Genomic DNA, 15,055 nt, shown 5'->3' with positions numbered 1-15,055 from the left:
AGGTGCCCATTGGTTTAAATTCACATAGACTGGGTATTTGGCATGAGGTGGGGAGGCTACCTGAAGGCTTTCACAGTGGTCCAGGTCATAAGGAGTAGAGCAGCATGAACTGGGACATTTCCAAAGAAGCAAATTTCACAGGCCGGTGATGAGATGAACTAAGAAAGTGATCAAATAATTTGGATATTTATATAACAGTTTCCCATTGTTAAGACATTCTTGATGTATTTTGTTGTATGGCATCAGAAGAATGGAGGTAGGCTTTTTGGTTTTATGAAACAGAGTTGGGGGTTTCTGGCTTTTCCCAATTTTTCATGTGGATGCTAATGGGAAGAATTCAGAATTTTATGCACTGTGTATACATGCCCACATTTCTATGACCTAGGACTGTTAGTGTGGAGAAGAGCAGAAGATGGTGCCCAGAGGGGGGCCTTGGAGGGGTCAACAGGCCTACTTACACTTGCTGATTAGCAGGGAAAAGGCAGGCATGGAGTGCTCTGAGGCTCCAGGCTGGAATTCAGTGATGATGCCTTTGACCCAAGAAATCTGTTATGTCCAGAGGTTTTTATAACAGCATTGCAGTGGAAATGTTTACTCAACTTCCTCCAAAGAGATGCATTCAGGAAATAAGGTCAGTAGATGCTCACTAATATTTATGAGGACTAAAACACTATGAAAAATAGTTCAGGTAGAGTTTCATTTGCAAAAAGGCAAACAAATTCTAATTACAAAATAAATGCAATCAGAAATGAAAGAAGGGGTGTTATCACCAACCTTATAAAATTTAAGGGATGAAGATTATTATTTTAAACTGTTTACTAGTAAGTTAGATAACTTAGATGAAATGAAAAATAGGTAGAAAGATATAAATCACCAAAACTGACTCAAATGGAAATAATTTGAATAGACTATAATAAGAGTTTGAGTTAGTAATTAAACCACTACCCACAAAGATAAGCTTGGGCTCAGCTTTAGTGCTTTATTCTAGCAGTCATTTGAAGAAGCAATACCAATTCTTTTTTTTTTTTTTTTTAAATTTTATTTATTTTTACATGGAAAGAACTGTGATACAGGCCTAAGGTCTGGGCGGGGGTGTGTGAAAGGATTCACCAGAGACAGAGCAGGGAGCAGAACATGCAGGTGTACAGAAATACACTGCTGAGGGGAGCAGCAGGCGAGACAGGAGAGGTCTGCTGCACCATGTGGATCAGCTCCCTGGCCAGGGATCGAATTCATGCTGCAGTGGCTGTGGATAGCTTCATAGTGCTGAGACTTAACCCCTCACCCCTTGTGCCACCAGGGAAGCCCCAATACCAATCCTTTATATGCTCCTCAAAAAAAAGGGAAGAGAACATTTTCCAACTTATTCTGTGAGGCTGTTATCAGGATACCAAAAGCAGACAAAGATATTAAGAAAGATAACTACAAATCAGTATCTTTTATGAATAGGAACAAAAAATTCCTCAAAAATATAGTAACCAAGTGAGATTGATCACAGGAATGTAAAGTTGGTACAACGTATAAAATTCAATGTAATATATCATATCAGTAGAATAAAAAACCAGCACGTGATTAGAATCCAACTCCCATTTGTGATTAACAAGGGAAAAAAAAATAGGAATAGAAGGACCTCACCAATCTGATGAAGAGAATCTTTAGAAAACCCACAAGACCATAGGAATATTGAAAGACTGGATGTTTCTCCCCTAAGATCATGAACAAGATATGAATATCATATTTCTTGCTGCTTACATATCAACACTATACTAGAGTTTCTAGAACAAATCACTTGAGCAGTGTTTGCAAGATGCAAAATCAACATATGAAAGTCAATTGTGTTTCTGTTGACTTGAAAAGAATAATCAAAAAGTGAAATTAAGATAACAGTTCTATTTTCAATAGCAGGAAAAAAGAAATTTAGCAAAAGAAATAAAGTATAAGTATAAAAACACATTGCTTAAAAAATTTAAAGACATAAATTAATGGAAAGACATCTCATGTTCATTGACTGGGAGACTTAATATTATTTATATGGCAGTATTCCCCAAATTGATCTACAGATTCAATATAGTCTTTTTTCTGAATTCTAACTGGTTTTTTGGTATTGAAAAGCTGATCCCAAAATTCATCTGAAAACTCAAGAGCCCCAGAATAGCCAAAACAGTCTTAGGGGAAAGAAAACAAAGTTGGAGGACTTAGACTTCCTGATTTCAAAACAGTACAAGGTGGTGATAATCAAAATTGTGTGGCACTGACACAGGGATTGACATAAAGATTTTTTTTTTAAAGATTTATTTATTTATTTATTTAGACAAGATCCGGGGTACAGACCAGATGCGCGGGAGGGTGAGAGGATTCACCAGAGACAGAGCGAGGAACAGAACAGGCAGACTAACAAAATACACTGCTGAGGGGAGGAGCGGGCAAGACAGGAGAGGTCTGCTGCGCCACGTGGGACCCTCGCCAGCCGGCCAGGATCCAACTGGCACTGCAGAGGCTGTGGACAGCTCCACAGCGCTGCGCTCAACCGCCTGCACCACCAGGGGAGGCCCAACATAAAGATATAGAGTAGAACTCAGAGTCCAGAAATAAAACCAAGTATCTGCAGGGCCTTCCTGGTGGCACAAAGGGTTAAGATACAACCTATGAAGCTATCCTCGGCCACTGGAGCACGAGTTCAATCCCTGGATGGCCAGGGAGCAAACCACATGGCATGCTTTTAAGACTTAGTATTCCAGCATCCTTTGTTGAAGGCTTTTCTTTTTCCATTGCAGTCTTTTTTTTTTTTTTTAATTTTTTCATAGAAGACCTGGGGTATAGGCCCAAGTGGGGGGGTGTATGTGAGAGGGGATTCACCAGAGACAGAGTGGGGAGTAAGTATAATAGGCAGGTTTACTGAAATACACTACTAAGGGGAGAAGCAGGCGAGGTCTGCTGCACCATATGTGGATTAGCTCCCTGGCCAGCGATCAAACTCAGGCTGAGGTGGTGATAGCGCTGAGCCAAGGCCACTAGGGGGGCCCAACATTGTAGTCTTGGCTCCTTTACTATAGTTAAACTGAAATATGTATGAATGTATATGTGTTAATTTCTGATATCATCTTTACTGAGATGTAATCACCACCACACAATTTCTGCACTTAAAGTCAACGCTTCTTTGGTATAGTCAAAGTTATGTAAAAATCAACACAATCACAATTTTGAACATTTCTATCCCAGGCTGAGCAAACACTAATCTACTTTTTGTCTTCATAGATTTGTTCATTCATATAATTGGAATCACAGAATGTGTGATGTCTGGGTTTGGAAAAGTCAAATACTCTAAAAAATTAACAACAATGTAAGAAAATAATTTTTAAAAGAATAGGGAAAATAAAGTTATATGTTCATTTTTTTTTAAGATTTATTTATGCATATAAGAACTGGAGTACAGACCAGAGGTGTAAGGGGTGAGAGGATTTGCCAGAGACAGAATGGGGAGCAGAACTGGCAGATTGACTGAAATACACTGCTGAGGGGAGTAGCGGGTGGGCGCGACAGCCGAGGTCTGCCGTGCCATGTGGGTAGCTCCCTGGCCGAAGATCGAACTCGTGCTGCAGTGGCTCCGAATAGCTTCATAGGTTGTGTCTTAACCCCTAGTGCCACCAGGGAGGCCCTTATATTCATTTATACTAAGACTCTTTTATCTTGCAGACATGAGTTTCTGACTTATATCATTTTCTTTTTTTGAATAACTTAATATAGCTTTTTTTTGCAAATTAGGTCTGTATCACTAGATAAAGAATTCCAGGTTTTTAACACTTTAAAAATTTCATTCATTTCTTGTTTGAATAGCTTCTGAAGAAGATTGTGTATTTCTTATCCTTGTTCCTTTTAGGTAAGGTGTTATTTTTCCTCTGTTTTCTTTCAAGATTTTCTGTTTCATATTTTTGCAGTTTGAATGATAAGTGTGGGTGTTGACTTGATAATTTATCCCTCTAAACAACTCTGTTTTACGGTGCCTATACTGTCCTTAGTAAAGTTCTCTAAGCAACTCTGTGATTTGGTATCTTTCACTAATTTTGAATATATTTTAAACTATTTTCAATATATATGTTCATTATATTATCAACTCTAATATTAAATTCTTTCTGCTTATATTAACCATTTGTTCTTGTATGTTCAACTTTTCCCAGTAGAGCCCTTAGCATATTAATTATACATATTTGAAATCCTTCCCTAATAACTCCAAAATCTCTGTCATATCTGACTCTGGTTCTGATGCTTGCTTTCTCTCTTAAGACTGTATTTCATTTTGTTTGTTTGATTTTGTTTTGCCTTTTATCATATCTTGTGATTTTTTTGGTTAGTGAAAGCTGGACGTGATGTATTGAGTACATGCATTGTTTAATGGCATTTCAGTCAACAATTGCCTGCATATGCAACTGTAGTCCATATGTCATATACCATATGTCATACCATATAGCCTAGATGTACAGTAAATTATACCATCTAGGTCTATGTAATTATGCCCTGTGCCATTTGACAAGGAAATCGCCTATTGACACTTCTCAGAACAATTCCCCATCAAGTGACACATGACTATAACCAGAATTGAGATTGAAGGCCTATAGTGTGCTGTTCTGTTGATCAGAGTAAGAGTTGAGCCATGTTTATTGATGCCTTTATCTGTATGAGGCTCCCATTTCCTCCAGTGTCCTTGCTTAGATCTCCTCTGTTGTCTTTGAGAAGTTTCCCTAGAAACTTCTTGCTAAACAATATCTGTTTTGCAGGTCTCTAAGTTACAATTTAATGTTATTTTGTTGGGAGTCCTCTTGATTTGGCAATGAGGTATTAAGGAAGAGGAGAATTCTATAATCTTATGATTTGTTGTGAGACCAGAGTTCCTAGACTGTGAAGTTAAAGAAGAGTTCCTCCTTCTGTGTGTGCATGTGCATGTGAGACTAGGGTAGAGTTGGTTAATTTGTCTTACCCAGGTCCCATAAGGCTTCTGTGAAGTAGTTTCCCTTGAGGGCAGACTTTTGTTAATGAGAACAGAACTCATAGTGTTTGAAATCAATGCTTTTCCCTTCCCTCAACTGAAGGATGCTAGGTATTCACCCCAATTTTCATTCTTGAGAACCCTTTAAACACATGAGAACCCTTTAGAGCTGCTGGAGGTAAAACTAACAAAAGTGTGGATTCCCTCCTACGACTGTACCACTCCTAGCAGTTTTAATTCACAAGGCCAGATGACACTTAGCCACCAGTAGTGTATCAGTTAGCTTTAAGACATTCCACCAGTTAGAGCTCCAAGGGCATCTGCTGCTGGGGAGTGTTCTGTCTTCATCCGTCTTTCCAGTTTTCAAAGTGGCTGTTTGCCTTGTGACTTTACTTCTCTGGTGAATTTAAGATCTGTTGATTTTCAGCTTTCCTATTATTTGGGAATGGGAGTGATCAGAGTCATTTCAAACTCTTCATTTTGAGGCAAAAACCAGTGTGCTCTCCTGTTTTTTTTTTTTTTTTTTTTACCAACTTTTGGGGATAAGTATTTTTTTTTTAATTATTATAAAATTAGTAGTCATGAAGAAAAAAATGGTATCTGTGTTTGTACAGGTTAAAAGAACAGAATCTTGTGAAAGAGCTGAGGCCTCGGGACCTACTGGAGAGCAGCAGTGACAGCGACGAGAAGGTCCCTGTGACCAAGCCTTCCTCACTGTCCAAGAGAAAACTGGAGCTTGAGGTGGAAACTGTAGAGAAGAAAAAGAAAGGGCGGCCTCGGAAGGACGCCCGGCTCATGCCCATGTCTCTGTCTGTCCAGGTAAGGCCAATGGTCTCACGCCTCCCTAGCCCATCTCTTGACTTATGTACTAGGGCCAGCATATGCCCAGTTGGGAGAAGGGAGACCCCCATGCCACAGCATTGCCTTTTCAGCGTGGTCACTGCCTTAGACATGTACTCACCCAGAGAAAGCATGGAGGCCATGCTTCCCCAGACCTGCCCTCAGCTGATCCAGAGTTCTTGAGCATTTCCTTGGGATCAGCTATCTCTCTGTAAAGTGGGTATAATCTGCACTTATACACCTGCAGATTGGGTAGAAATGCTGGGTAACAGGCCCCGCCTCACCTCTGAGTAATTGAGCTTTACCTGACAGTGCCCTACAGTGCTGGGACAGGGCTCAGGGACATTTCTTCTCTTGCAGTCCCCAGCTACCCTGACCACAGAGAAGGACGCCATGTGTTTGTCTATACCAGCACCTGCACTGAAGCTGCCCATGCCGGGCCCCCAGAGAGCATTCACCCTCCAGGTGAGAAGGTCTCCTACCTCTCCCTCACAAGTATACCTTCTCTTCCCTCTTCCCCCCAGTATAAACCCTGAATTGTCACTGACTGAGGGCTATTTTCCAGTGGCTCTCCATCACCTGGGGGAAGTTGTGACTGATCAGTACAACCACCTAGTATTAGCAAAATCACTAGCCCCTTTCCCAGCACCACTACACTTCCCCCCACCCCACACACACCCCCTCCTACCCTATCCCTTGCCCTCTACCCCTATTCATCTTCTGTGACTTTGCCCCCATAGTCACTGCTGCCATCATTTGGATTCCCAGCTTCTCAAGACTTGTCTCAGGTGTCCCTTCTGGAAGACTCCTTGAGCTCCACACTTGTTCCTGAACCTCCTCCTTGGGCTACCACATAGTACAACAGCTTCCAACTAGCCCACTAGCTATTTGCTTCCCAGTGTCCTGCACAGTCATTATGAGGGCTGTTTGAGCTTTTGAAGTAGAAGCTTATAATTTTGTGCTGGTTCAAGACACCGTACTAGAGCAAATAGTCCTTATAACCAGAGGCCCTGTAGTTACTCAGTCCAGCACCTGTGTCAGGCCTTTGCACACTCCATTGTTTCATGCCCTTTGAGCCTCAACCCAGGTGCATGTCCTCAGGAAACCTAGGACCCTATGCAGGTAGGTCATTCCTCACTGGCCACAAACTGCCCTATCCCAGGATTGTCAGGGAGCAGATATCACCCTTTCCTGCCATGGATCCTTCTGGACTAAGAGTAGGTAGGGACACATATGTTTTGTTCTTGTTGCTGATGTGAATGTAGGCTGAGTATACAAACTCCCCTCCCAAACTCTTCTAGCTGAATGCTGGTTTCTCAGTACCTGTGAAGGCCTGCCTCCCAACAACAGCCAGCCTCTGCCCCATGTCACTCACAGTTGTGGCCACGTGGCTGCAAACTCTTTAGCTGTTCTGCCTGGTTTTCCATACAGAATATCTCATAGTCAGTTCCCTGGACATTAGAGATGCACTCATATGGAATCAGGTACTGAAATAGGCTCTTCTACATTCAATATTCTGGAGATGTTCCCGTGAAATTGTTCTCACCTGAGCAGGACTGAGACTCATTACTGAAGGAATTGGAGAGGATCTTAAGAGTTTTTTTAGACTTTTCTTCCAACCACTGATTATGACTCATTTGTGACCATACAGTGCAGTCTTTGAAAATTCCTTCAACTAAGAGGCAGGAGCCAGTGTCCCACTCCCAGGTCTGTCACCAGCTGAGTCATCTGTGGTGTGCTCTTCACCTAGTAACTTGCTTTCTCTATATTCTCCCTTGTGAGAGGAGGTAGTAGGATTAGGAAGCTTTAGGGTCTTCACTCTGACACTGATTCTCTGCTCTACTACTCTAATAACAAGGCAGATAACAAGAAGGACTCCCCCTACCCTGGGGGCTGCAAGTCTAGCCCTCTGGCCCCCCTGTTGTACCCTAACACCTCTACCACCACCCTCCTGTTGGCCAGTCAGATATGAATGCCTCTCTGTGTCTTCCTCATGCCTCAGGGACCTCTGAGCATCTCACCTGTCCTATGGCCCAATTCTGAGTAAGTCCATTGTCACCCAGAAAGATGTTATGTTTGCTTTTGTCATTCAGGTGAGCTCTGATCCCTCCATGTACATTGAGGTGGAGAATGAAGTGACAGCTGTTGGGGGTGTGAAGCTGAGCCGCTTGAAATGTAACCGGGAAGGGAAGGAATGGGAGACGGTGCTCACCAGTCGGATCCTCACTGCCGCTGGCAGCTGGTAAGGGCAAGCATATTTGCCTGGCCCAGCCTTTTTTTTTTTTTTTTTTTTTTTTAAATTTATATAAGCACTGGGTACAGTCAGAAGCATGGGAGGGTGAGAGAATTCACCAGAGCCAGAGCGGAGAAGAGAACAGGCAGACTGAGGAAGTACACTGCTGAGGGGAGCAGCAGGAGAGGTCTGCGCGCCATGTGGGACCCTCGCCCAGCAGCCGGGGATCTAACTGGCGCTGCAGAGGCTGCGGGCCACCTCGCAACCCAGTGCTGAACCGCTATGCCACCAGGGAGGCCCCTGGCCCAGCTTTTAATGTATAGCAAACAAATGCACTGTACTACGTGGCAGTCACTGTCCCATAACATGGCCTGTCTGTGAGGAGTGGCATTGTTCTCACATCCTAGTATTAGCAAAATCATTAGCCCCTAAGCATGTGAATCTGTCATCTCAGCCCCTACACCTCCCCTTGACACCACTGTCACCATGTGACAATTGGGGAAAAAGTCCAAGCCAGGATTTCTACCTACATGTTCTGATTCCCTTGTCTGGCCAAATTCCTGAAGTCTCAGGTTCCAGACTGAGCCTTGCCTGGCCTCCCAAAATCTATCCAAGGAGGTTGGAACTGATTTCCTGTCTCCCAAGTCCTCAACCCAACTCTTTCCATATTCTGCATTTTGATAGTAGACCTTGGTTCAGTGAATTAGTATCCAGTGTCTTCCCTTGGGATTCCAGGCCAAGGAGTTGGCTTTGCCTTTTGCTCAGTCTGGAAAGAGGACCAGCATTTTCCTCAGGTGCCTGTGGAGGCATAGGTCCCCCAATCAGGACCATGTGTTCCATACTCTTACAAAGGTTTTAACACAGGTGAATAACTTAAGATCATCATTTTATGTTGGCGAGGGTGTGGAAAAAAAGGAACTCTTCTGCACTGTTGGTGGGAGTGCAAAGTGGTTTCTATGGAGAGCTGTGTGGAGATTTCTGGACCTACTAAACATAGAGCTTCCATATGATCCAGCAATTCCACTCCTAGGTATTTACCCAAAGGACACAGAAACATCAATTCCAAAGAACACCTGCACCCCTATGTTTATAGCAGCACTATTTACAATAGCTAAGCTTTGGAAACAGCCCAAATGCCCAAAAATAGATGACTGGATCAAGAAGATGTGGTACATATACACCATGGAATATTACTCAGCATTCAAAAAAGATAAACACATGCAATTTGCAGCAACATGGATGGCGCTGGAAGGTATCATGCTCAGCGAAATAAGCCAGAAAGAAAAAGAAAAATACCGGATGGTCTCACTCATAGCAGGAATCTAGAAAACTTAAATAAGGGACCAGGAAAATGAATAACTATAAGAAAGTGAAAATCAAAATCAAGAAAAAACTATGAACCAGAGACACTTTTTGGGGGGTAGGGGGCGGGAGGGGAGGGATTGGGGTCAAAATAAGGGGGTTGCAATTGTATGGGGAATACAAAAATAAAATTTATTATATAAAACAAAAAGTGATGGAACTAGAAAAAAAAAAGATCATCATTTTAATTAGATTCTTAGTCATTTACCATGAGGTTACATGTAAAATGTTTTCACAAGTGTCTGGAAACACTTGTCTTTCTGTTTTAGGTCAAGGTTCCCATAGGCACTGAGCAAGTGGTGTTGGGCTCAGAAGGAACCTCCATTCTCTTCCTTCCGTTTCACTTCAAGATAAGTGGGCAGAGCTCCGAATGTCAGGAACTAGTGAAGGGCAAAGAGGCCTGTATGATGCGTGCTGCTGTGAGCACCCCCTCACTGTCCCTGGTCTGGCAGCTGATTTGGCTGCAGGGCCAAATCCTTCCCTCTGTAGTGGTCTGCCTTCAGGACAAACCTGCCCACCAGAGATGAACAGACAGAATTCAGTCACAGAAAACTTCCTATTGCCAGTCCTACTCAAATAGTCCTTGTAAACAAAAACATTTTACTTGCTTCTCCCAGCCCAAAGGCCATTAATAGCAGTGCCTACTTAGGAAAAGGCAGTTGATAGAGCACCTTCCTTAGCCGGCCTTGCTGTGAGTCTGCTGCCCATGCAGACCACAGGCATTGGCTGAACAAACAGAAGTTACATGAGTGGGATTCTGGGTGGTCTTGTGGGTCCAGGATCTTGCTGTCTCTGACCTCATCCTAATCTGTGGCTGGGGCCCCTCAGAGGCCCTCACTGAGAAGCAGCCTGCTTGTGCTGGGCACACCTGAGGGATTGCTGGCCAGTCAGAGGGTGGTCACTTGTTGTCACCCTCACTCTTGCTTGTGAAGCATTTCTTGCTCAGGAGATGACACACCTCTTCTATCCCAGATGCAAAGACCTGAGCGTACAGCTGGCATCCCCTGTGGAGACATGCTCTGTTTTTCCCAGACTCTGGCCTATCTCAGCAGAAGCTTTCTTAGCACTAGTCTTACCAGTATTGGCCAAGAGTGGGCACTGATAAGTGGAGTGTGCTAACTGGGTCACTGTCACCTATCATGGCTCTCTGAAGTACTCGCACCTCCGGATTAACCTCAGGGTGAGCTCAGAAAAAGATGTAGCAGCTCCTGGTTTGGAGAAGAATATGGTCTCTTTAATTGGAGAGCTGTGCTAGACAACTTCAGCCCTGAGGCTCTGCCCTGATCTTCACGCCAGGCCTCTTTCTGCTTCTCGTTCTACTACACCTACTGAGGGGAAGGCTGCTTCAGGCACAGGGAAGTCTGCATTTCGGGACTGCTCTCTCTGCTGTAGTTCCCAACCCCCCTGACATTGACCCCATTTCTGTCTTCTCAGTGATGTGGTGTGTGTCGCCTGTGAAAAAAGGATGCTGTCAGTGTTCTCCACCTGTGGTCGCCGCCTCCTCCCTCCCATCCTCCTGCCATCCCCAATCTCCACTTTGCACTGCACAGGCTCCTACGTGATGGCACTCACTGCTGCAGCCACGCTGTCAGTCTGGTGAGATGAAAGGCCCTGGGTGGGGTGGGCTCCAGGTAGGACGGAACAAGTCTGTGGTGGTCTCCCCTCACTGCAGGGAAAGGGGCAAGCAGAGGATGTGCCCTGGAGACGGCAGGCCTAAGGATTTTAGCACTCAAGAGACCAAGCAGTTGGACATTGCTTGTGATGGCTGCCTCATTTGGGGTAGGGAAGAAGGGTGATGTTCAAGAGGAAGTGGGACAGCCTCCCTGCTCCTGCTAACACCCTTACAGAAGCACACCACATGACAAATACCTAGCTGCATATGCCAGAGTCCTAATAATGGGCTTCATCAGCAGAGCCATGCTTCTAACATAGTTGGTGTGGTGTTAGTAGCAGGCCCCCATGCCTCTGTTTTCTGGATGCTTTACTGTGGATGTGCAGAGGGACTGTAATGATACTAGGGGTAGAAGCCACATGTGGCCCAGAACCCCTAAGCCAAAGCTGGGAATGCAACAGGGACCACAGAGCTGGGGTCTGAGCTCTGAGGTATGCTCTAATGCATTTACCCTGTTTGGCAAGTAAACTACTCCCTATCTTCCTCCTAGGGATGTTCACAGACAGGTGGTTGTGGTGAAAGAAGAATCTCTACACTCCATCCTGGCAGGTAACCCCAGCAGTGGGCTGCCTCGGGGGGCTGAGGGGCATAGGATACCTCAAGTTCCAGATCCAAATATGAAGGGCCCTTCTCAGCCTAGTCAGAGAGCCTGGCTTTGGACCCTGTGTGAGGTATTCAGTGTGACAGAGGGTACAGTTACATTGCAGGGAGAGAGGCCCTTTTTCAGGGTAGGAGGCGGGTGCAGATGATTGGGTCCTTAAGAGGTTACAGAGTCTGGGGGGTGGCAGTGAGAATAGTATGTGCAGAGCAGCAACTCTCTAGCTGCTGAATTTAGCATTAGGATACCTGTTGCTGGGATTATGAGAGCCAGGGTTCGGGTTCCTCCTTTGGTACATGTGTGAGCTCACCTAGAAACGTGTTGTGTGTGTGTGTGTGTACGTGTGTGTACATGTGTGTGTACGTGTGTGTACGTGTGTGTGTGTTCCTTCTCCCCAGGAAGTGACATGACAGTGTCACAGATCTTGCTGACACAGCATGGAATCCCAGTGATGAACCTGTCTGATGGGAAGGCATATTGCTTCAATCCATCACTTTCTACATGGTAAGCAAGCCAATCCCCTGACCTTGCCCTCCCTCGTTCTCCATGCCCTCTGCCCCATGTTCTTCTGAGTTGTTCAAGGCGGCTGTGCTTATCACCACTACACTGCCAATGCAATGCTCCTACTCAGTTGGAGCCCAGAGTAGCAAACAAAGGCTCTCAGTTTTTATGGTCCAGCCTGCCAAGCTTTTTCCCTAGAGTGGAGCTACAGTAACAGCCCAGCCTAAAGAGACAAAACTCAAACCTGCTAGTATAAGCTCCACTGTCCTCATGGCAGGCTGCCAGCTCACAGCCTCTCTGGCTTCAGAGCCCATGCTCAGAGGTGCTTTCTTTTTATATCATTTTCTGAGGTCACCTTCTTTGAAATAAGTTGACTTCATAGTAACCTTGCCAGCACTTTTCAATTTTTGTAGCTTAGGACGAGCCAAATAGCACTTATTACTAACATCCTGAATTAGCTAAGGTTGTACCATCACTTACTACCTGCAATGATCTGAACCTTTCTTCTGGTTTTTTTTTTTTGGAATTTGTATATTTCAAATTTGTAAAATTTCTTAAGTCAGCATGTGTAATATGTAAGTGGTATAAGACAGGGCAGACTTCTCCTGTCTCATCCGCTGCTCCCCTCAGCAGTGTATTTCGGTCGGTCTGCCAGTTCTGTTCCCCACTCTGTCTCTGGTGAATCCTCATAACCCCTGCATCTCTGGCCTGTACCCCAGTTCTTATATGCATAAATAAATAAATCTTTGAAAAAAAATAAGTGGTATGCCAGCCACTCTGAAAATGAAAAGCTTTTTTTTGTCTATACATTTGTCTATACCCTACCTTTCTTGTTAACAGTTGTCTGTCACATATTTATCCTCTTTTTCCTAAATTAGAAAAAGCAAGATAATCCCACAAATCTCCACTCCCTGCTCCTCCAAATTATCCAGTGTTGTTTATTATATATGACTCTGGTAATAATAGAAACAAGCCAGTTATTTAGGAAGGGATATATGACTCTTAGTATCTTGGATATATTTACAAAGACACTGAGCTGTTTTTAAAGTGTGTAAAGCATGTTTACTTGACCAAGATGGGAGTAGTTCAGAGAAGGTGAAGATCTGCCTACCTGGTTTTAGAAGCAAAGGAAGGCTGGGACCATGACAGCTTCTGAGGGACCAGACCATGAGGACCCTTAGAGCAGATGGACATCCTGGGCATACTTCACACACAGGTGACTTGTCCTCAGGAATGAGTACCATGAGGCTGCAGTGCTCACAGGAGAATCCTCTTGCTAACTCCACTGTCATTGATGTTTCCTTATTATGAAACCTGCCCATAAGGAACCCAGTGCTGACAACACAGACACCAACCTCACTGGTGTTCTGGTAGTAGTCACATGGCTCTTGTTTCTCATTGGCCTCATCACCAATCTCTTCAGGAGGACCTCATAGTTTTTCTGAGCTCTTTTCCTGTCTTTTCCTTTTCCTCCCTAGGAACCTGGTTTCTGACAAGCAGGACTCCCTGGCCCAGTGTGCGGACTTCAGAAGTAGCCTGCCTCCCCAGGATGCCATGCTGTGCTCGGGACCCTTAGCCATAGTCCAGGGCCACGCCTCCACGTAGGTGACCTGAATGCAGGAACAGTGGCTGGGTTGTGAAGGCCCAGTCCTGCACAGGCAGGTTGGGTTACCAAGCATTGTGGGCCCATGTCAAGTAATATCCTGGGGACCTGGAATGTAGACCATGTTACTTCATGGCCCAGATGCCACTCTAAGGTGCTAGGGGTCTTGGATCACCCATGTTGAGCAGTTTTTTATTTAGGTGGGGGGAATGAGCCACTAGCCTGTACCTTAACGGCCTATCTGACAGGTACAGGGTGAGATACAGCTAGGGAGCCAGAGCAGCTGGGGGGGCTATGGCTAGGATTTGGGGATGGGTGGGCTAGCATGGATTCTAATGCCCCATCACAGCACTGAGTTCTCAATGGTGCTCTGGGACATATAGTGGCAGCCTCCTGTCTCCAGCCCACACCCTCACCTCCCTCCAAGGTGCCTGCTGCCTTATCATGTGTGCTCTGCTGGTCTCTGCAGTTCAGGGAGGCAGGCGGCCCGTCTCTTCTCCGTGCCTCATGTGGTGCAGCAGGAGACCACCCTAGCCTACCTGGAGAATCAGGTCGCCGCAGCGCTTACACTGCAGTCCAGCCACGAATACCGCCATTGGCTCCTCCTCTATGCACGGTACCTAGTGAACGAAGGTGAGGTCCTTAGTGACCCCTCAGTCCTCCTGGAACATATACAGTCCCCATCCCAACATGATCCTACTCAAATCAATCGAATCAAGGCAGGGGTATTACAGCCCTGGGGCTCTCTATATTCTCCTTCCTAGTCTCCCGTGGTCACTCTTAGGGGCCTTAACTTCTTGCTCTCCCATCAGTGAAATGGACCCTCAGCCCCATGTCACCCAGCCTGAGTTGTAATCTGGACAAGCCCAGTGGGCATCCTGCCCATTCTACTCCAAGGCCCTAAATGGAGTAGGTCCTGAGGCCAGGAGGATTAACAGAGGGAGGGGGGTAGGAGCAGAGAATGTGTGGGAAGACATTTCCAGAAGAAGCAAATGTGATATTGTGATATTGTGAATATTGTGAATACCAGAATATTCTGCCTCTATCACACCCTTGGAGTGTCAGTGGTCAGCAAGCCAATCACCCCAGGGGAGAGCATCTTCTGGCAGCATTGGTGGGCCTGCATTTCTCTTTCTCCTCTGAGCCCTTCCTGCCCAGGAAGGGCCAGCCTGCTGTTGAGCACCTCCCCATGGCCCTCCAGCCCAGGTTTTCCGAGCTCGGCTTCTCAGAGAACATCTGTGCTCCCTCCCCTGTATCTCCATCCC

At 45.2% G+C, this 15,055-nt stretch overlaps 1 protein-coding gene across 1 annotated transcript in view; it reads left to right on the top strand.

The window, feature by feature from the left end:
* Nucleotides 1-15,055, top strand: part of HIRA (histone cell cycle regulator) — a gene marked incomplete at both ends in the record, with an annotated part of 90,516 nt that overhangs the window by 63,990 nt on the left and 11,471 nt on the right. The window contains 8 exons of the mRNA XM_084245220.1: nucleotides 5,596-5,800; nucleotides 6,182-6,286; nucleotides 7,915-8,063; nucleotides 10,851-11,012; nucleotides 11,579-11,637; nucleotides 12,085-12,190; nucleotides 13,666-13,788; nucleotides 14,260-14,423. Coding sequence (XP_084101346.1) covers nucleotides 5,596-5,800; nucleotides 6,182-6,286; nucleotides 7,915-8,063; nucleotides 10,851-11,012; nucleotides 11,579-11,637; nucleotides 12,085-12,190; nucleotides 13,666-13,788; nucleotides 14,260-14,423 — 1,073 coding nt within the window. The remainder of the gene's footprint in view (nucleotides 1-5,595; nucleotides 5,801-6,181; nucleotides 6,287-7,914; nucleotides 8,064-10,850; nucleotides 11,013-11,578; nucleotides 11,638-12,084; nucleotides 12,191-13,665; nucleotides 13,789-14,259; nucleotides 14,424-15,055) is intronic.

The sequence above is a fragment of the Talpa europaea genome (genome assembly GCF_964194135.1).
Source record: "Talpa europaea genome assembly, chromosome: 10".
NCBI lineage: Eukaryota > Metazoa > Chordata > Mammalia > Eulipotyphla > Talpidae > Talpa > Talpa europaea.
This window is presented reverse-complemented; position numbering and strand designations above follow the sequence as displayed.